At 41.0% G+C, this 22,357-nt stretch overlaps 2 protein-coding genes across 3 annotated transcripts; both read left to right on the plus strand.

Moving 5' to 3' along the window:
- Positions 1-86: 86 nt before the first annotated feature.
- mcm8 (minichromosome maintenance 8 homologous recombination repair factor) lies at positions 87-8,595 on the plus strand. The gene is made up of 23 exons (XM_030440981.1): positions 87-222; positions 808-908; positions 972-1,016; positions 1,080-1,181; positions 1,469-1,534; positions 1,634-1,716; positions 1,824-1,973; positions 2,238-2,335; positions 2,436-2,634; positions 2,810-2,895; positions 3,208-3,353; positions 3,585-3,659; positions 3,766-3,901; positions 4,486-4,516; positions 4,627-4,764; positions 4,877-4,937; positions 5,198-5,278; positions 5,744-5,939; positions 6,033-6,246; positions 6,333-6,542; positions 6,695-6,771; positions 6,989-7,178; positions 7,575-8,595. Exons 2-23 carry the CDS (start codon positions 815-817, stop codon positions 7,665-7,667), a joined length of 2,571 nt encoding a protein of 856 aa, XP_030296841.1. The 5' UTR covers positions 87-222; positions 808-814; the 3' UTR covers positions 7,668-8,595.
- A 248-nt stretch (positions 8,596-8,843) lies between these two features.
- crls1 (cardiolipin synthase 1) lies at positions 8,844-13,849 on the plus strand. 2 transcript variants are annotated; one of them, XM_030442945.1, is made up of 7 exons: positions 8,844-9,468; positions 10,385-10,522; positions 10,789-10,918; positions 11,013-11,098; positions 11,202-11,270; positions 12,255-12,353; positions 13,280-13,849. In XM_030442945.1, the coding sequence occupies exons 1-7, from the start codon at positions 9,010-9,012 to the stop codon at positions 13,499-13,501; spliced, it is 1,203 nt and encodes a 400-aa protein (XP_030298805.1). In that variant the 5' UTR covers positions 8,844-9,009; the 3' UTR covers positions 13,502-13,849. The 2 variants fall into 2 exon arrangements, with proteins under 2 accessions (XP_030298805.1, XP_030298806.1); XM_030442946.1 differs by having other exon boundaries at positions 12,262-12,353.
- The last annotated feature ends 8,508 nt before the right edge of the window (positions 13,850-22,357 follow it).

Here is a 22,357-nt window from a genome sequence, read left to right on the forward strand (position 1 = left end):
TTCGGTGTCCACTGGTGGGCAGTCACACCCCGGAAGAGGTTTGACTACTACCCTGTAGCACATAATCGCAGAAGAAGAAGCTCTGACGTCAGTGGAGGGAACTTTGACAGTTTGTGTAGCGTGAAGTTACACACCCATAACTTTGTAATGTCTTGAGTTAACTTACATTAATGAGGTGCTTCTTCGACGTCTTCTCTCAGTCTTCAAAAGACTAAACGAAAGGTTTGTTTCTCTTCTGTTCTGTCAAAGTGTTTCAACGGAACATTTAGTAAAACGCCGCCGACAACAGACACAATTAAGCTAACAGTGATAAACAGTGTTAGATACGTAACTTTACGTTAACGTTAACGTCAAACTTAACTGTTTAACTGTAGCTAAACATTGTCAATTTGCTAATACATAACACTGCTGAGTAGATTATTTATATGCCGAAATGTTAATGGTTCGTATGTGGTTAAGTTTTTGTAAAGAGTTTAATTCTTTAGTGCCTTAGAATTGCGTTGGCACCAAATGTACAGTTTTTTAAATGGAGTTCTGTGAACGGGATGGGATAAACTTCCACAACGGATTATTTAGGCTGTAAAGTCATTTTTAAAGCGATAGGCATCATAACAAGACTACGTATCAAAAATGTTTTTTGTTTTGTGTGTTATAAAGTCACTTGAAATAGTTCTGGAGTGTAAAAGACATGTCTCTTGTTTTGACATATATTCCGTACACCTGCCACTTGATCAAAATCCACCTGTTTTATGGATCTACCTGCCCTGATGCCTTAATGCTCTGTTCCTTCTTCTTGTTTTATCTTAGGAAAGTTATGAGTGGAGAGGAATCCAGGAGAGGCTCATGGAGGGGTGGGAGTGGAGGAGGGAGAGGTGGAGGAGGCAGTGGTAGTGGAGGATGGAGAGGAGGCGGTGGAGGAGGAGGCAGTGGTAGTGGAGGATGGAGAGGAGGAGGAAGAGGAGGCAGTGGAGGATGGAGAGGAGGCAGTGGTAGTGGAGGATGGAGAGGAGGAGGCGGTGGAGGATGGAGAGGAGGAGGCGGTGGAGGATGGAGAGGGGGCGGTGGAGGATGGAGAGGAGGATGGAGGGGTAGACCATGGAGTGGAGGATCAGCTGGTGGAGGAGGGGGACGAGGTTCAGGAGGTGGAGGTTGGGCAGGAGGATCAGGAAGCCAACAGAGAGGTGAGTTCTATTTGCCTTTGTACTTTCCAGTTACAAATGTTTAAGGAAACCAACATTTTTTAATTTTTTATGGACTGTTTATTTCTGTTTGCTGACAGTTTCATCTTCTTCTTCTTCTTGTGAGCTGAATATTGGGGGGAATGTGGGGAAAAAAACGTGACATTTTAAATGAGCTAAAGCATTTAACGTTCTTACAACATTTTACAGCATGAACATGAAATTGTATGTGAAAAGGTGCAACAATATATGTCTGTATTTACTGTCTAACTGCTCTTCTGCCTCTTCAGTCCCTTGTCAGACTACTTTAGATGCGTTGTGTCCGTATAGAGGGTGGACACTCTACTTCTCCGAAGGTACTTGTTTGTGTTTATAGTTCATAGTTTCCCATGATGATGTAGCTTTTTCTGTCTTTTATGTAAATGTCTTAATACCGTTTGTCTTATTATGTGCAGGCTTCATACAGAGCTCACCCAGTGTAGAGAAAATCAAAGTGTTTGAGAAATACTTCACATCCAAGATTGACCTGTACGACAAGGTCAGTCTGTCTGTGAGCTTGTGTAGCTTTCTGATTATTTATTTGTTATTCTTTGTTTTTCCACTTTGCATCCTTAAAAAGGATGATTCTTGTGTGTTTGTGCGCAGGATGAGATTGAGCGTCAGGGCAGCGTTCTGGTGGATTATGCAGACTTGACTGGAAACCAAACCGTGCGCGCTGCACTTCCTGATCTGACCACACAGCTGAAGGAACAGCCAGAGGTGCTACTCAAGTGTCTGGGAGTAGCTATTCACCAGGTACACATATACAGACACTACTACTCACAGATGTCATGTGCATACTTTATTATACTCATATGCTTTTAAAAAAATCATATTTAATGCCCTGAAAATGAATTATTGGTGTGTTATTGTTCACATCATCCGTCATTATGAGCAATTATCTCTGAGGTACAAAATTGAAACTTTAAACTTTGAGGTCTGTTAGGAGGCAAAGTGTAGAACTGCTCCACTGAGACATTAAATGGCGACTGATAGTGTGTTTCTGTGTGTGTCTTTTAGGTGTTGACTATAGATTTGGAGAAACAGGTTGCTGAGCTGCAAGAAGAAGAGCTTCCTGTCGCCGCACCAATCATCAACATCCCTCACATCAGTGCGAGGTACTTCAGATAATGAAGCACAATCACTGTTTGCGTGACGCCCGTACGTTTGCTAATCGAGTATAAAGATGACTTCATTGATGATGAAAACTGTCCGCAGGCTGTACAACTATGAACCTGTGACTCCGTTGCGGACGTTGCGTGCAAGTGTGTTTGGCCGGCTGGTGTGTGTGAAGGGAACAGTGGTGAGAGTGAGCAACATCAGACCTCTGTGCACCAGGATGGCCTTCAGTTGCCTGGGCTGCTCACAGACACAGTCTCTGCCACTGCAGCATGGGAAATATGCTATACCTACCAAGGTATGAACACACTCTGGTATCTTTTCTGTACTCTGCTTCCACAACCTAGTACGCAGAAGTGATACTGTATCAATACAATTTCCTTTCGCACATAACAATCTTTGACATCATTGCTTAGATTTAGAGGTTAACTTTTCACGTTTCATGTGTGAATACAATGTCTTTTATCACTCAGTGTATCCAGCCCGACTGTCGCAGTCGTTCCTTCAACCCCAGCCGGAGTTCTCCTCTTACTCAGACTGTCGACTGGCAGATCATCAAGTAAGTACTGTATATTATGTGCCTTTGTACAGCAGAGCTGCTACAATTAGTCGATTAGTTGATCTGTCAATCAGTATCAGTATTTTCAAGCAAAATATCAATAATATTAGCTGGTTCCACCTTCTTAAATGTGAGGATTTTCTGCTTTTCTGTGTGTTTTGGAGTTATGCTTATCTTAAGAAGAGGCACCATTAAAATGTAGGCCACTCAAATAAAACAAGGAAAAATCTATTAACTGTGACTCTGAATAAAATAAAGAAGAAGTGGAATGTTGTGGAGGGCTGTTGAAATGTGTTTTATATGCTACTTCAGGGTGCAGGAGGTGATGGGCGGAGAGCAGAGGGAGACTGGACGAATCCCACGCACCGTGGAGTGTCACCTGACCTCCGACCTCTGTGACAGCTGCGTCCCTGGAGACACAGTTACTGTAACAGGGATAGTAAGAGTTACCAATGATGGTATGAACACACTGAAACACAGACTCTGACTAAAGTGGGAGCAAGTTTGGAGTCAGTTATTGCCTTTTACTGGTAGTTGATGATCTATTCTGTGTATATACAGCATGAATATGAACTGTAAAACTGTGTTTAAGTGCAAAGATTCTGGACAGGTATTGAATAAGAAGTGCTTCACAGCAATTCTCACAGTTTTTGTGGAAAATCCAGCAACTCCTACTTATTTCTGTGCAGGTACTTCTCGAGGGAAGAAGGATCAGTGTATGTTCCTCATCTACCTTGAAGCCACTTCAGTCAGTAATACTAAAGGTACTGCAGCTTGTGTATTTATTCAAAGTTTGACTTGAATTTTGCAAAGAAGTGATTTATTTTTATGTAACAGAGCAATAAAATGTTATTTCTATTTAACGTGTAGGTCAAAGGTCCAAGTCAGCTCAAGGCTCAGGAGGGTCACATGAAGATCGTTCTAGAGGGGAGGAGTTCAGTCTGAAGGAGCTGTATGCAGTCCAGGAGATCCAGTCACAGCCTAACCTGCTGAGACTTATCGTACAGTAAGATAAAAAGTTACTGCATTTTCTCACACATCAACTTTTAGCTTGAATGCAAACCAAGTCAAACTGTTAAAAAAAATTGTCCCACTGAGGGACAATTAAGGAAAGTTTCCTTTTTTCATGGATGGAGAAAAATGATGTTACAGGCTGTGTGAACACATTTGATGTCTGTTTTAGGGATTCTCTTTAGCTGAAACATAATTTATTCCTCTGAGTGCTGGGAAAATTGTAGACTGATGTAAGTTTGTCCAAGTCTTACAGTGTCGAGTCTGTGTCCTAAAATGGCTCATATCTAAAGGAAAAAGCCTTTTGGTTCAGGACACAAATAACTTCTGGCACCAGTTCAGACCAATCTTGACATTTTTTGCCCAAACTAGTGGTGAAGTTTTTAGGTCTTCTCTTGCCTTTTTTTCATTCATCCCACAGTTTTGTCTTGTGTTATATAATAAGCATTACAGCCTCACTGGGCTGCTACTGTGGGTGTAGACTTTTAGTCATTCTTTAGTTCGGTTTACCACGATACTGTTAACTCATACAGAGATATATAACTCATATGTAACACTCTGATCTTCTCGCCTCTTCAGCTCTTTGTGTCCTGTCATCTACGGCCACTTGGTGAGTTCAGTAACTAGAATTAAGACCACAGCAATCACACATTATGAACAGGATTTGTCAAATATCACAGAAGTTCAGTCCAACATCCTCAATTCTCGTGTGTCCCTCAGCTGGTGAAAGCCGCTCTTGCCTTGGCGTTATTTGGTGGCCGACAGAAACACACAGACAAGAACAGCGTCCCAGTTAGAGGAGACCCACACATCCTGATAGTGGGAGACCCTGGACTGGGAAAGAGTCAGATGCTACAGGTAAAACAGAAAACATGAAATTAAGTTAAGTTAAGATTTGTTGGTCCCAAATCAGTGTCATTGTATAAATGTGAATTTGATACTTGCATCTTCATGTGTGCTTTGTGTGTAGGCAGTGTGTAATGTGGCTCCCAGAGGAATCTATGTATGTGGCAACAGTACAAGCACCACAGGTAAATTGTCTTTAAGTACCACTCTCCCTAAATGATGCTGAATATAATAGATAAGATACGATAATCCTTTATTAGTCCTCCACGGGGAAATTTGCAGTATTACAGCATCAAACAGGATAGCAAAAATAGAAAGCATCAATTAAATCCCGCAGGTGAGGGTGGTGATTATGTTGTAGACACTTAGTCGGATTTGTTACAACATAAGCAAGTTGGGAATTTAATATTTAATGATATTTTTGTTTTGTTCTGTTTTGTTTTAGGACTAACAGTGAGTTTATCTCGAGACTCAGGAACAGGGGATTATGCTCTAGAGGCTGGAGCCTTGGTGCTGGCTGACCAAGGTAGGAAAGAGAGTCAGAACACACGTTCAAAAAGTGTATTTCTTTTATAATTTATATATTATTATGGTTGCCTTCCTCACACTAGTCATAGGTGTTTGTTTAAAGTCATCTCCGTCCAAATATTGTGTCCAACACTTCAGCAAACATACTAGAAATGTACTTTTGTTAGCTGATGCAAAATGTCTGCTTTAATATCCTGCCTCTTCTGAATAAAAAAAATACATATATATATACTCCATCTCTAATTTAAACCCCTGTGGCGCTGGCTACTGGTTCCACAGGTTTACACAGCTGTCAGACAAACCTCTTAATTCACAGAGGAGTTAAAGAAACGACCTTGACGTGAAACCTGAGAAATCTAAATAATTTCTTTCACTTCTGCTTATTTCCAATTTTTTTTCTTTCTCTATCTCATTGTCTTCTGCTGGTCTTATCTTCCTGTTATTCTCTGTCAATTTTCTTCAGGGGTGTGCTGCATTGATGAGTTTGATAAATTGGGTAATCAGCAGCAGGCGTTACTTGAAGCCATGGAGCAGCAGACTGTGAGTCTGGCAAAGGCCGGAATAGTTTCCTCTCTGCCTGCCAGAGCGTCCGTCTTAGCTGCTGCGAACCCCATTGGGGGACATTACAACAGAGGCAAGACCGTCTCTGAAAATCTGAAGTAAGTTTTTTTTAGCAATTGCTGGAAGATGTTTATCTGTGTACGTCTACAAATGACTGACTCGTATTAACGGTGGTGTTTTCTTATCTTTAGAATGGGCTCAGCTCTTCTCTCTCGATTCGACGTAGTCTTCCTCCTCCTGGACATTCCAGATGAGTCACATGACCGTCGACTTTCAGAACACGTCATGGCAAACAGGGCAGGAGGAGGCAGAACCAGCAGCGCCATGGTTACCAGGACTAACAGTGAATTAGAGACCTCCATCTTACTAGATCACTCTGACATGCCGCTGTCTGAACGCTTGCAGGTAAAAACTGGACCGTGGAGTACAGTGATATCTGTGAAATATGAGTTGCATTTATGCAGTTTGTGTGTCAATGTCTCTATGTCAAGATCCCTGCAGATGAAAGTGTAGATGCCATTCCAGCTTGTTTGTTAAGGAAGTACATCAGCTATGCTCGTCAGTATGTCCATCCGACGCTCTCTCCTGAAGCAGCACAGTCAATTCAGGAATTCTACCTGTCGCTGAGATCACAGGCACACACTGCTGATTCCACACCCATCACCACACGGCAGCTCGAGTCTTTAATTAGACTCACTGAGGTAGGTTTCTGAATGTCGGGTGCATTCACCCATCAGCAACATGTGAGGGATTAACACAAGATAATATCTTTATTCTGCTGTAGTTTGAGGCTATGTTAGTTTGAGGCTATGTCTAACTCCAAAATGATATGTATCTGTGTGTTTTCGTGCAGGCAAGAGCCAGGTTGGATCTCAGAGAGAAAGCTACCAAGGGCGATGCTGAGGACGTGGTGGAGATCATGAAACACAGGTGAAATTACAGGAGTTTGATTATTATTGTCTCTATCAATCTATTTACCGCAGTAAAGCATGTAAAGTGAGTGGTTTTGTTGCTATATTATGCCAGTGTTTGACTGTGATGACATCTTGTAACAATATCAACATTATATCTTAGCTGTGCTGTCCTGAGATGTAAAATGTGTCTTTCTCCCTCTGTGTGTGTGTGTGTGTATTGTTTTGTTGTGCAGTCTGGCTGATACGTACTCAGATGGTCTCGGCAATCTGGACTTTGGGCGCTCTCAGCTCGGGGCAGGCATGAGTCAGCGCAGTGCTGCAAAACGACTGGTCAATGCACTGCACTCTCATGCCCAGAGGACCAATCAGATGCAGTTTGACCTACAAACGCTCCGATCTGTGGCTGAGAGAATGAACATAAAGGTGAAAGCATTCATAGGCACGAGATAAAAAAACAGTCAAGTTAGCTGTTGGCTGGGTTTGAATACATGAAAGGAAGACACAGCTCAATGTTAATATCTCTCACCATCTGTGAGATATTAGCTACTAAAGAAATCAGTAACTGAAATCAGGCAATTTCTGAAAATGAAGCAGAGCTCTAGAAAACCCTGTTTAGTTTTAGATCTTACTGACGCCAAATGAAATCAGAAAAATATATGGAATTGCATGAATAGGGTGAGGTCAGAATGTCTCTAACAACACAAATGTTCTCTAGAATGTGTTAAATACAAGCAGTAAAACCTGATCTAACACTAAAAACACGACCATTGTATGCATGCTGGATTACTTATTAATTCAGTCATTGATTGATTCCTGCAGGTGATGGATTTTGAAGGTCTGGTTAGTTCCCTGAATGAACAGGGTTTTTTGCTGAAGAAAGGACCCAAACTGTACCAGCTGCAGACGATCTGATCTCTGACAACTGCAGCAGAGTCAGAAAACACACCTGCTCCTTCCTGCAAACCTCACCACAAGGTCAGTGTGTGGGACAACCGAACAGGGTCTCTATTTATAGAAAGGAAACAATGATGGTGAACCCACTATCCAAACCACTTTCACCAAACCTCCAACCTCTATGTGACCCTGTGAAGAGACTGTAACAACCACAACAACTGACAAAATACAGGGCAGATCCTCTGACAGCAACCAGTTTCCTGTATGAACTCAATCTTCCTGCTAAAAAGAGGAAATAAGCGAAACTGACTCCTGAACACACATCTCTGCAATAGACTGCCGTTATTTACACACATATTGGTTTCTTAATAAAGACTGAATAAAAAGAAAATATATATGGGATTAGATTTGTTTACCATCATAGCCAGATATGCTTCCGGGTTAACCAGATTATTCAAAGTGAGGTTGTTCATTTTGTGTCAGTCGGTAGGACGTCTGAGAGACGTGGTGATGTTCTGGATAAATACCTGATGGTTATACTATCTCACAGTTGAGCAGAGTTCAGTTTGTCTTTAAAACTTAAACTTAAAAGTAAAGAAAAAATACAATATTTTAGAAGCTATTCTTAATTTTTATGCAGATTAAATGACATGTATATATTTATGTATACGTTTTTGGTATTCAGCAGCTTGTCCAGTGTTTCCGTTACACTCAGCAATTGCAGATGTTTGCTTTATAGGTCATTATATAAGTGTCCCATATTGGGGCTAGAGTTTGTTGATCTGAACACCACAAAATGTGCAGTGTTTACTTGTCACTTTGGTCTTCATGCACTCTAAATAATCTGTATTTTCTACTGTTTTTGTATGTTTTTTGTATCGTTGGACATCAGTAGTTAACATTCAACACTGAGTAAATAAATCATTTTATTTGCTTATTAATTTCAGAAGTTTGTTGTTTTTTTACATTTACAAAAAAAAACGTTTGGGATTTAAACATACTATAAATGTCCAATTAAAATACAATTAAAAACTATTTTCTTTTTATTAACACTAAAACTATAAAAACTGGTGATTCCAGTGATATGAAGTTATTTGAAAAACTTTCCTGTGATACTTTTCTTTAGCTTTTGACTTTTCTAAATCATAAAAACACCTATTTTCAAAATAAAAGCCTCGTAAGCGAAAGTGTCCTTGGTGGTTTTACGACATTACGTGCCGTGGCGGTTTACGGCAACATGGCAGCCCGCTGTCTTGAGCTGAGACCCTGTCGGCTCTGACCGTCACAATCCGAAACCTCAACATGATAACCAGGACGGACTTCAGGAGACCCGCAGGTCGGTAACGCAGGGCTCGTGAAGATGATGACGATGTGTTTGCGGAGGATTCCCGCGCCGTTGTGCCGCAACGCTGCGAGTGTTCGCTGTGCGGTGTCCACGCGCGGTGCGGCTGTGTGCTGGCTCGAGCCTGCGTCATGGCGGCACAGACACACACCTGTCAGCGAGGGCGCGAGGTTAAAGCTGTCACCGGTGAGCGGCTCGTGGCAGATCAGACTCAAAGGGACCGACAGCCGTGTCTCGTGCTGGACCGGGATCCTCCAGCAGGTAAAAGCGACACCCTGGGACGCGCGAGGTACCGTGCCACCGGTGTACCCGGGAGGTCACGCGAGGTCGGTGGCTAGTTTCCGGTCTGTGCTGTCACCTCCAGCTCGTGGGCTTTGCAGCGGAAAGGCCGAGGAGACACCGGGCAGCACCGGGGCGGGGGACCGGAATGAAGCCAGTCCGGTACCGGGCCAGGGGCTGTTCAAGTTCAAAGAGCTGGTGAGTGCAGAGCAGCCTGACTGTGACAGTTATGTGGAGGAATGTGACGTACGTAACAAGACAGAAGGGAACACATACACCTGTGTGACTTACCTGTGTACAGATAGGTTCTGATTTGCAGCATCACCAACAGAAACTAAGTTCTGAGTCTTAATACAATACTGAAAATACTCTGTGAGAGGTCCAAGATGTATATTCAAAATATAACTTATATCATATGGTAGGATTGTTGATACTGATGCATAATGTGTAAACATGTTAATACTGATGCAGTTTGAGGTACACCTGTAAAGGTTTATCTATAACTATACTCTCAAGTGAAGTAGTACAACATTTTACCTAGATAGAGGTGCTGTACTGATATCAGTCCCAGTGTAAGTAAAGAGAAATTGCAGCACGTAATTCTGTAAGATTCTTCACTAATCGAGTGGAAAGTAACTTTTTGTACTGGTGCACCCAATGATTTATTTTAATTTAATTACTTGATGTTTTTTCTTAATTTAATTCTCAGTATACACTGCGAGAATCATTTCAATTGTTTCATAAGTAATCTGCTGAATTTCAAGCTCCCTTTTTTTTGGGATCAGTGAAAATGTTGACAGATTTTTGGGTGCAGATGTGAAATAAATAGTCGCACACTGGATCCCTGGTATTGTCTGATAATGGCGTTATTGACCACTATCGGTAAATGAATGACTTTGGCTTTTCACCAAAGTCCAGTTATCTGTTGTGTGGCCTCAATTTTTATGCTAGTGCAGTCATAAACCATCAGGTCATAAAGTTGTGTAACTACTTAGAAATAGTGGTCAAACGGGCTAACAAATCTTTTGATGCAGATAAAAAAAGGTGGCATGAATAACAACAAAAACTAAATTAACATCTTGGTTTAACTCATTTCTGATCTGTTTCTCTGCAGTATGAGAATCCGTGGACGATCCCCAACTTCCTGTGTGTGTGTCGGATTGTGTTGGCTCCGTTCCTGGGTCACCTGATCATCGAGCAGCACTTTCACCTCAGTCTCGCTCTGTTTATACTGGCTGGAGCTACTGACCTGGTAATATAGACGCAGACACACTCACTGAGTCACTTGTAGGAGTTTTCATTAGTCATCCATTCAAGACAGTGACATAGTCCTGGATTTTAGATATTTGGCATTAGCAGTTACTTGTGATGTTGCTGAATACACCTACAGTGAGTCAGTTATTGTTTTTAAAATGTAGTAACCCTAAAACATGAAGTTCATACAGTCACCTTTATAAAAACTAGCTACTTCTTTTTAGCATTTATTAAAACGTCTTCCTGTCTTTGTCTCTGACTCAGCTGGATGGTTACATCGCCAGGACGTGGCCCACTCAGAAGTCGGCGCTGGGCAGCGCTCTCGACCCATTGGCTGATAAGATTCTCATCAGTTTTTTATATGTCAGTCTCACCTATGCGGAGCTTATACCAGGTATCTATATTGTGTTATTGTAAATCATGTGACAGTTCTAGCACCATATTACAGTATTAGAAGGTTATTTAACGTGTTGTTTATTCTGTTTCAGCTCCATTGACTGCTCTAGTGATTTTCAGAGACATTGGTTTGATAGCTGCTGTCTTCTGGGTCAGATATAAGACTGTACCTCCACCGGTGAGACACATTTCACTCTGACACGGTTTATTTGATATGATTTAAAGACAACACTAGCTGAGGAAGTCATATACTTTACAGTCTTTCCTTCTCTTTCCTCCAGGTGACCCTCAGTAAGTTTTTTAACCCGTGCTACACCACAGCACAGCTCAAGCCCACGCTCTTCAGCAAGGTGACACACATTCACACACTCTTACAAAACTTACCACCCACTCTCACTTTGCTCTGGACTTTTTTAACATTTTGTGCACTACTGTAGTAAAGTGGAGATTTAGCAACAATGGAGCATTAAATCACAGGATTTAGTCAGTAAATGTGTGACAGCTTTATTGTATGTTCAGTCACTTGAGCACCAGATTCAGAAACTCATAATCTCATAATAATACAGAGTGTTAAAGAATCTTCGCACGGAAGAGTTTTTCTTTCCCACACGTTTTATTGCCCTTTTTATGAAAAGCTGATGTTTGAGATGGATTTCTTTGAAAATTTAAAACATGTTATTGATCGAATATATATCTTTATGACTCATACTTATTAGTTGAAATATAATCAAAATCGTGATAAGGAAAAGTAAAAAAGAAGGTAAAATATCAACTGTCCTTTTGTAATATTTGTTGCTCATCATCATTATTCGAACAGCTTTTTTAGTGAAAACGAAACAGTGATGCAGACATGAGCTTTCACATTAATCATCGTCATCACAATCACAATATCTGTCAAAATAACTGCAATTAGATTTTTTTTTTTTTTTTTTAACCATATTGTGCAGCCCTTAACCAAACCAACAGATCTGACATCTGATGTGAAACTCATTACTTTCTAATTTGATGTAATTACTATACTTCGGGCTACTGAACTCTGTAGCATGAACACAGAAATCTGTTGTGCAGAAACACATTAAAATTCCCTGTCAAAATATTCCTCTATGGCTCCACCGCAGGTTCTGCATAATTTATTTAAATACATTGGACTGTGTAGAACACATTTCTGGAAGCTGGCAGGAATTGCCTGTTTTTGGCAGCTTACACAGCTCTTGTAACACTCACACAGGTTTTCCCAAAAATAATGAGCCATAGAGAAGCAGGTGAAAGATTTTTGTGCCCCTTTTTAAAAAAAAAATGTTTTTGTCATGACGGTTTGTGTTATATTTATTTTGTGGTTAGGTGAACACAGCCATCCAGCTCTTTCTGGTTGCATCTTCTCTGGCGGCTCCAGTCTTCCAGTACACAGACCACGTCCTGCTGCAGTGTTTATGGTAAATGATCCACACGCTATCTCACCCACTTCACTTAAAATACCCAATGTGTCCTTTACTTTCCAATGCATTGGTTAGAAAAAAATAAATGTTTGTTTTTTCAAAGCATTTTCGAATACAAGCGGTTTCATCTCTCTGAGGCACTTGAATGCCGTTTGTTCCAGCAGAGTGTTCGGGTTAAGTGCGTTGACTCATTTCAGTCTACAACAACGAGTGAGACGGAGAAGAGATCCGACTGTGGACGAACATTTTATTGTGTCACAGTAACCTACATAATTATACAAATTTATCAGACTGTTGAAGTGATCAGCACGACAACAGACGGCTGCATTTTTCATGTGTGGATTTGTACATTTATACTTCATTTTCACACAGCTTCTTTTATTTTTCATGTCAAACCTGCAAAGCGTCATAACGGACCTAGACATCTGCTTCAGTTGCAAATATTTTATACCCTACACATCCTCATAATAATATACTTTTTCAGTGGTTAGATTTAAAACAAAATGTATAAACTTTCTTTTTCTTTTGAAAATTATAAATTGACAAGAGTGTTCTTTTAAAATGATTTTCTAAATCTGTCTTTAAATATGGATGAATTGAATGACATAAAAAAATAAGTATATATTTTACTTTTTTTATTTAATAGCATCCATTCTTTTAATGTGTTTCTCGATACTGCCACTGGGGGGCACACATTTTACACACATAGTTTAATTGCACCATTGTAAGTCAGGTTAATTAATAAATTGTTCTTAAATGTATCAGTTAATCAGCTGTAAGTGGTCCACTGGATGATGAGGAATAATTCCTCACATAACTCAATAATAACTTGCTACTGTGTGAAAATGATGCTGTTTCCATTTCAAAGAAACTAATTCGACCACGCAGTTGAACTAACCTATCATGTATGTATTATATTGCAGGTATGTAACAGCCGTGACTACAGCGGCATCCGGCTACAGCTACTGGCACTACGGCCGCAAGACTGTCAAGGTGCTAAACACCAGATCACCATGACAACCACACCAGGAAGCATCAGGAAACAACGGAACAAAAGCAACGAACAGGCGCCGGAGACGCTCATCAGCCATGGAAGAAGTCGCACGGACAGATGGATGATCGCCAGGAGCTCTGAAACCAAGTAGCCGCGACAACCATTTATGAGTCGCCATGGCAATGACGCACGGAAACCAACCGAGGGCCGCAGATGGTTTACTGAGACACTAACGCCGCACAGCAGCTCTGCCTCTCTGGACCGGTGGTGGACGAGAGACACGCGCACACAGATAGATATAGACCGCCCACACACACACACAAACACACACACACACAGACATTAACACTCAAACATATGTGTCAAGTACATGTTAAGTGATCTGGCAAGAGCTTCTATATTTTTAGTTTTTCAATCAGGAGGTGGCAAAGTCAACCTGATCATGATTGTTAATTTTGTAAACCAATGATTTATGATTAAAAAAGAAAATCTGCTCTGATTCGTCTCTGTGTGTGTTTGTGAATGTGTGCAAGGCTGATTTCTTTATTTATTTAATCCCACCAGACCTCAAATGTGACAGTTAATCCGTTAGAAAACAGCATTAAGCATTTAAAAGATGGGTATGAAAAGCGATGACATGCTTCCAGTGTGGCACAGGATCCATTTCACGGTCCGCAGATCACAAAAAAACATTTTAATGCTGGAGCTGCAAATTATTGGTGTTTATTTGAACAAAACAATTATTTTATTAATTGATGAATCATTGTCACTCGATTGTTTACTTACATTCACTGTTCTTACTCCTCCCGTGTGACGATCTGCTGCTTCTCTGTGTTTTATATCAGTGTAAATATCAAATTTCTTTGTGTTTTTGACTCTTGGTTGAACATCTTACTTTGTGCCCTGAGAAACTGTGAGGTTCATTTTTCATTATTTTCTCACAATTAATTGACAAGAAGAAGAAAATAAGGAAAGTAAACTGCAGATTAATCAAGTGAAAAAAAATTGTTATTTTTCAGACATATTTTTTATTAACCTGGGACTTTAATTTCTTATTTGTATTTATTATGTTTTAATTTGGTAAATTAACACGATTCTTGTAACACCTGTCAGGCGTTAGCACACTTGCATCACATTCATCTTAATTAAAATGTGCCGCCTTTGATAAATGAAGTAGAGAATACAAGGTGACATATCATTTTTTCTTATTTAGTTGCACCAACTGCCAATCCTCTAAAGAAAACCCAACAAAACACGGCAAACAATCCACATTAGAGCGAACAATCCAGCTGCAACCGGTGAATATTTGACTTCCAAGAGTAATTCTTCAGTTTCATCTGTTCGCTTCAGCTCTGTTGAGTTTCTTACTCAGGTGCAGAGCTCATATCTGAACCCTCTGAACCAAGAACCGTAATTGCTACGAGGCTCCTTTCAAGTTCTTCCAGTCTCAGGATCAATAAGCCCAATGAGCCAGAGGTTATTTACATACTTGGGTAGAACACCAGATACTACAGGACCCTTTGCGTTGAACTCCTCCGGCGATTTTTATCCCGACTCCGCCGCTTATCCCCCCCCCCTCAACAAAACTTGTACGACGAGGGAGACGCTGCCGTGTAACCTTTTCAACTCTCACGCTCATTTTCCAGCAATTTTCTGCACCACTTGGGTAATGTCGTTTCATTACCGACAGCGTGCCGATGACTGCCAGGCTTGTGCGAGTTGTTTTCGTGGCTTTTGTGTGGGATGTCTGCTCATTATCTCTTCACTGAATAATTTAAAAGTCTCATTCTAAAAATGAGATATCCATCACTGGGAACAAATTGATACCTACGCTCATTAAACGACTGTTTGAAGAACTTCTGCTGCTTTTTGTTGCTTTTTTTTTTCAGAGGATTCTAACTTAAGTCCATATTTGAAAAAACACAGATTGGAAGTGTATAATTTGGGTAAGAACTAGATGATGCCCCACAGGCTTTTCATGTAGTGTTTGAGAACGGCGCTTTAATTAGTGGTGACTCCGAGATGAAAGCTTAAAAAATAATCAAGCTTCTCTTTTTTTTTTTTTTTTCTCAAGCTCTCGGGGATGAACTGGCACTTTAGCAGGCTACATGTGATCATGATTGACAAATATTGACAGCTTGTATTAACTCAATGTCAGTATGAGGTTATCAGTACTGACACTTTCTTCATTCCAAAGGTGTTCCTGCATGCAAAAGTTCCACTAAGTGTCAGTTTTCATTCACTAAGAGTCTAAATTAAAGAAAAACTGGGAAACACACGTAGATTTGACGTGACTTCATGGTTTTTTGTGCTCTTGCGATCCTTCAGAAACGATTGCACATTCTGAAATCATATTAGTCCACTTTAAAAAGAATCCATTAGCTTAACGTCGCTTTGTTGAAAGAAATGTTCTTTTCTGGATATATTTAAGCATGATTTATGCCGTCGTCTCAGGAAATGACCTCCACTCGCCTTTTGATATTTGAGTAGATTGAATGTAAAATGGAACAATTTGTATCCGCCGGTCCAGAACTGGAGTTATTACAAGTCAGTGGAAGGGCAGAGCTCGGACCGGGATCACAGGGCGTCCAATCAGACGGCACAACGTTACAGTGTCACTCATCGTCAGCATTTAATACACAAAGAACAAGAAACACAGTGATGTAAAATGCTGCTTAATAGATTTGATTAATTATGCTTGATAGAAAACAGCTATGAAACCTCCTGTTTCCTTAAAACTACTAACCATGTTTAGTGTATAATTTAAAGGATGAGTTCACCCATAAACAGAAAGTCAGTCATTGTCTTCTCACTCCCGTGCTGATGGAGAGTCAGGGGAAGTTTCTTAGTCCAACAAACATCTAATAAACAACTGATGTAGCCGGGGACTTATTTTGAAATGAAAAAAAACATCGAAAAAACATAAAATGGCTTCTCTGGCGTAATCAAATTCTCCAGAAGCCTGGAAGATATTTTAGTTATTTACAGCCTGATCTTCACTGTAGCTGCTTTTTTTCCAGTTGTTATTTTGACATTTTAAAACAAGTCCCCGTCTACTTCAGCTGCTGATTTAAACTTTAAAAACAGTTTCCAATGTCAGAGAAAAACATAGTTTTTTATTTATTTTCACTTGTTTTGGCTTGTTCTGAACATGTTCCTATTTAAAGGTACTGAATTAGTGACTGGCAGTTTCCCATTAACAGTTGAGCTGTCGGTCAATATCTGTGCTGTCAGTCAATATTACATAAGGTGCTTTATCGAGTCAGAGTAATCCAAACGGCAATTAATTGTGAGACGCTGCAGGAGAATGTTGAACATGTTTTACCCCAAAGAGACTGTAGAAATAAATTATTAGGGAATTATGTTGTTGGCTTGTTTTTTAAAATGCCTTGTATGTGTTTTCATACACTCATAAGACTTTTATTCTATCATTCTTTACTTTCAATGAGCTTTTGGTTTCACGTAACAAGTGTGCTTCCCTCCATTTCTGACGAGACACACTTGAAATCACTCGCAGCTCTCCAGAGATCGCCGTTGTTTTGGAAACGCGGGGCCCGTTTTGCTGGAACCAGTGAGATTACACCAGTAATACAGATGATTTAGTGATGGAGGCGAGAGCAGCCAAATGTTGCCTTCACACTTCACAGCGCGGCCCTCCAGAACCCACAGACGGGCTGAATCACGCTAACAAGGACAGAACTTTTGGATCTGTATGCTGATGTCAGCACGGCCCTCCGGCTACCTCCGCTGTTGCTGTCAGTCCTGCATCAAGTGAGGGAATCCGTCTCCTCACAGAGCTGAGGAAGCTTAGCGCCGCTGCACAGGATCGACTCTATTATCCCGTTTATATTACTGGACAGGAAGTAAGAACAATTTGAAGAAAAGGCTATGAAAAGCCTGAAAAAGCTTTATTCTGCTGCTGTACATGGTTAAATTAGCCAAAGTTCGTTCAGGTAGAATTCTTAAGATACACTTCAGCTCCGTTACGTATTTCTTTTTAATGCTTTTTATGCTAATGGTCATAGTTTTGAAGCACCTAACAGATTTTGGGATTTCTGGTTCTTTGTCATTGTCATTTTTCATCCTACACACCTGTTAACACTCCAAAACACGCAATTACTTAATTAATCTAGGGCTGTAATGGTTTTACAGAAGCCACTGTTCTATTCATAGCCCAGTTAGGGAGTATCGGTTTGGTGTGAGCTCGGATCTGCGTGGAAGGAAAAACAAATGCATCATCTGGGTGATGCGATCAAACATGCGTTAGCTTACCCTATAACAGTGGAGCAAGGCCGGCACGCCATCTTTATCTTATCCATAACTTTCTCTTTTTTGCTATTGCAGCTCAAAAATCTCAGTCTCAAGCAACTGATTTGGGTCTTCACCGCGGTGTGACTGAGTCGCATGCCAATCCGTTTGTTGCTAATGAGTATGATTAAAAGTTTTTGTCTTCTTTGCGGAGTTTTGTTCTGCATTATGCGCATCACTCTATGTACCAAGTCGACTTTTTGCGGCTGCGTGCGCTGGACTGTGACCCCCATACTGCGATCGTTTGGCACATATAGACAAACCCTAAATGTCGTTTCGTTACGGTGAGAGTAAACCATTCCTGTGTGAGCACAGTGAGTTCACTTCAGTCCTGTGGACTCACTGTACATCAGGTTTTGTGAACAAAATCATGCATCGACAACTTTATGACAACTGTGTGGTTTGTCAGGGTGGAAGACAGAAAGGTGGGCTAGTTTAACAACGTGTGTGACGTGCTTTGTGATGATTCTAATCACACTATGCAGCAGTGGATCAGCAAACTCAATAGGATCCATCCTGTGGATATCCCTCCAGTATTTTAGGAAAATGTATTTCAGTCTAGATCAAAGTGGTGGACCAACCAGCCAGTACTGCGAACCCAAGAGCTACACTGCGAGCAGGGCTAAAAACAGACACATTTTCTTTCAGACCCCTCTTGGTGTGTGAGCCTCACGAGGATAGTTTTGGTTTTGTTTGATCAGGTTCATCAAAGCATTGAGAGGCTACAGGTCCAAATCTAAAAGCAACATGTGTCCCCTCTTATTCTGTATGTTTCCCCGAACATGCTTCAGACTCTTTCTTCAGTAGAAAGTAATGAACTGTTTTCCGGAGATCTCAGGCAGTTCAGAGGGGCTTTTTTTGGGAAAAGACTGCAATTAGAAGCGTGCTTTGGAAAGGCTCTCATCAGAGCTGAGAGAGAGAAAGGATGCTGCTGCCACAACATCCGGGTGCACTCGACATGTCTGCGGCTACAACAAGTAAACATGTCGGCATTTTCCAGTTGCTACGCAGCTCTGTGGGATCGCTGATTTTTTTTAATGTGTGTGCCGGCAGCTCCGGGGTGTGACTGAACACGTCGTAGGCTCAGAGACTCTCCGAGCTGCCAGAGGTTCTGAGCCAAACTTCACTTCAAACTTGACTGGTTACGAAACCCACTGAATCAGAGTCCTTATAGTCCTTACAGCAGGCCTACACACACACACACACACACACACACACAGCAGCGCCCAATACAAATCCATATGGGTACTACAGCCATGCACACACACACAAACACACACACACACACACGAGCGTGCACGCTCACACTCATGCACACTTACATCTTCTCTGGTCCTGAAATAGCTCTCAGCCTCCCACTCTCCCTTATATAAGCTCCCAGCACGGAGATCTGCTGGTGAAGACTGGGGTGTGTGTGTGTGTGTGTGTGTGTGTGTGTGTGTGTGTGTGTGTCGGTGCATGTGCCTGTTTATGTATGTGCACATGTGCGCCTCTGTCTGTGTGTGTGCCAGTGTGTGGGCAGTAGGAGTGTCTTGAGTCTTGTGTGTAAGCATAAGTGTGTGTGTGTGTGTGTGTGTGTGTGTGTGTGTGTGTGTGTGTGTCGGTGAGTTTCTGCTGGCGATGCTGCGTGCTGCAAATTAGTAAACAACCTTCTACTTTTTAGTTAACAGCCTTGTTTTTGTACTTTTGGCATCTATTGTGACATCAGCAGCAGAATTGAGTCTGTCAGGGCGAGAAACACGACCAGTTATACAATGACACTGGATTTAAAAACTGTTTTATTTACCGCATTTTTTGAAGTTTAAAAGGAAAGAAATTGCACATTTATTATGATTCCACATTAAAGTGGAAAACTCACCTCTAGCGAGCGCCGCCGGTCAAAGTTTCTTCAACTGTTTATGTCGCGTTCCATCTCAGAGATTATTAGTCTCTTGAAGCACCACCATTACGTTTGACCTCGATATACATTAGTGTAGGTCTGCTCTGCTCAGCTTACTGCTCTGTGCCAGTTGCTGCTAATGCTCGCAGGAGCTGCTTAAGTAGCCTCGAGCGCTCGTCCTCAGTTCACTGTCGTCGTCTTCAGTTTCAACAGGACTGCTTGAAAAATTCTCTCCTCCTGCTCCTCACTTCACATTTGGAGCCATGTTTGTGGTGTTTTTGAACGTTTCACTTTACCGTTTGTTTGCTATCTCGCCATCACAGCTCAGTTTAGTTCCTAATTAATCCTGAATAACGTTCTGTGTGCGCATGCAACATCCACAAACCTTTCTTCTTAGCAGGCTGAAATATGGATGATACAGGAAAGATAAAACTTGTGCTTCTCATTTAAAGTATTCTAATTCTAAATCCAGCAGTATTTTTATAGTATTAACTGTTTGTTTTCAAATCAACTCTTTAATTAACTCCATGTTCCTCTGGAGGAAGCTTGCACAGTTTGAGAGCTCGTGATTTTTAGCAATTTTTAGAAAATAACAATAACAATACTCCTGGTAGAAGACGATTTGCAGAACAAACAGGTTGACAGCTGAGCTGCTCCACAGAGGTGCACATTTCCTCTCGGCCTTGAATAACCACAAACAAGCTGTCTTTGTCGAAGAAGGAGACCTTGTGCATCGTAAGTGTTTACAAACTGTGTCCCTGCAGCAACAGACAAACATTTTGTATGTGTGGGGATCGAACAACAACCGGTTCTCATCAAATCCAGCAGCTCGGTCAGCGGCCTTGAGATTCAAACTGCGATGCTCCGACCAACCCTCTGACGTCCAAAATGACGCTTGCTGTCAAACGTTTCACAAATGATGACATATTAACTTTTTTTCTACCGTCTTTCTCGCGCTTCAAGATGTGATGCTTTGAGGCATCAAGAGAAAGGGCTGGCTACAAAGAACAAGTGAAAAGGAACTGAAGATTAATGTTTTTCATGTTTAAAAGCAGCTAAAACCAGTGGTCCTTAATTATATGACCTAGGAACTGAAGGTTCATTGACTGTTCAACCTGTCTTGTCTAAACTCAACGCTTATCATAGTAGACATAAAACTTAAGTTGCAGTGATAATTGTCAGTCTTTGAAATTATAGTTTTGGGATCTCTGCCCTTAAACTGTACAGCCCAACCAGCATATCGGTTAGTGGTTATTATTGGCGGATATGTCGTCCGATGTGTGCAGATATTTCGGTTTAAAAATGCAGAAAAAGATGCTTAGGGTAATTTCTGATTAATGATTTCCCCATGAACTTTATCATTTTGTTGCACTGATGTCATTTTTGACAATAACGTTTATTGTTAAACTAAGATATCCTGCGTCAACACTGTGTGTATATCAGCCGATATCAGAATGATTTACTCCCCTTATACCAAGTATCAGTACGGCCCTGTTAATGAACAGACAGGACTTAACCACTGATGCTTGTTGGACTTTCTATATGTAAATTCAGCTGGAAGATCCTGAACTGGATCCACCCGAGACAGAACCTCCCACCTCTGCTGTGGGAGCTCCTGGAAGCTCTCTGTCTCATCTCACCGAGGTGCAGCACAGAGCACCTTAACTGCTCTTTTGTGCTGACAGCCATAAAGCTGTTCAATGCCTCCCTCAGTGTTTACTGAGGCAGAACGCCTGCTGTGTTTACGTGAACAATGCTGGATTGTTATCTGGACCAAACCAGCGCTCGTACTGTTGTTGTTTTCCGTAAACGCAGAATCTGACACTACGTCCTTCTTTGTGATCCGAGGACGACAGGTGTAAAAGACAGCGCTCGTGTACGCTCGTGTCTTTTCTGTACGTCCGTCTTGTGTATGAAACTGTATATTAATGTTGCATGTTTGCTGAGACATTTGGTCCTGACACTGATTAACAGTATCAGGCACAAACTCACAGTGTCATGGCAACATGAGTCTCTGCACGTGTCTTTTTATACATTACGAGTGTGAGTGCGTAGGAGGCCGCCGCCTGATGAAGCGAGTCTTGAGAGAAAGTCAGGGTCAAGCTGTGACCTCAGCGGAGTGCTGTATGATCTCGATTCTTATAAAACGTATATGTGGAATCAGTGTTTTCATGTGTGTTAGCGCGTAGGCTGGTGTGTTAAAGCAAACATCCATGTGGTTGGTTAGCAGCGTTCAGTGTTTTTGTGTCTCATGCAAAGACACTAATGATGCTAATGTTTAAAGATGCTTTAATAAATGACTGGAAAGAAAATGAAGGAAAAATAAGAGTCTTTTCGTACAATTAGTCAAATTCCTGTTGATCTTATAATCATTTTAGGTTATTTAGCAAACAAAACAGCCACATTCTCTAATAATCTAAGCACATATGAGTATGAAAATTGTATTTTAATGTTCTATATCACTGAAAATTTGATATCTTTGCATTTTGGGGCTATTGTTAGACCTGAACAGGCAGTCTAAACACATCCTCTCTGGCTTTCTGAAGTCGTAATGACAATATTTCAACACTTTATTAACATAATGATGGACTAATTAATCAAAAACATCATCAGATTGAGTGTCAAACTATGTTGTTTGTTATATATTTTACATGGTTCAAATTCTGACATTCTGTTGCACAAAATCCAAATTAAGAGAAAGAGAATAAAACATGTTTAACCGTCAAACAAAGTCAACAATGGCCATTTCGAATTCTTATAAACTTTTCTTCCAGTTGTGCTTAATCTCCCATAAAAGGACGTTAATAAGAAATGTTGTCT

The sequence above is a fragment of the Sparus aurata genome, chromosome 15 (assembly GCF_900880675.1).
Source record: "Sparus aurata chromosome 15, fSpaAur1.1, whole genome shotgun sequence".
Lineage (NCBI taxonomy): Eukaryota > Metazoa > Chordata > Actinopteri > Spariformes > Sparidae > Sparus > Sparus aurata.

Coding starts and splice junctions, on each gene's coding strand:
- mcm8 (XM_030440981.1), top strand. CDS start 815: ATGAGTGGAGAGGAATCCAGGAGAGGCTCATGGAGGGGTGGGAGTGGA. Junction 3,902..4,485: donor CTGCTGAGACTTATCGTACA/GTAAGATAAAAA, acceptor TCGCCTCTTCAG/CTCTTTGTGTCCTGTCATCT. Junction 7,179..7,574: donor CTGAGAGAATGAACATAAAG/GTGAAAGCATTC, acceptor TGATTCCTGCAG/GTGATGGATTTTGAAGGTCT.
- crls1 (XM_030442945.1), top strand. CDS start 9,010: ATGATGACGATGTGTTTGCGGAGGATTCCCGCGCCGTTGTGCCGCAAC. Junction 10,523..10,788: donor TGGCTGGAGCTACTGACCTG/GTAATATAGACG, acceptor TCTCTGACTCAG/CTGGATGGTTACATCGCCAG. Junction 11,271..12,254: donor AGCCCACGCTCTTCAGCAAG/GTGACACACATT, acceptor ATATTTATTTTG/TGGTTAGGTGAACACAGCCA.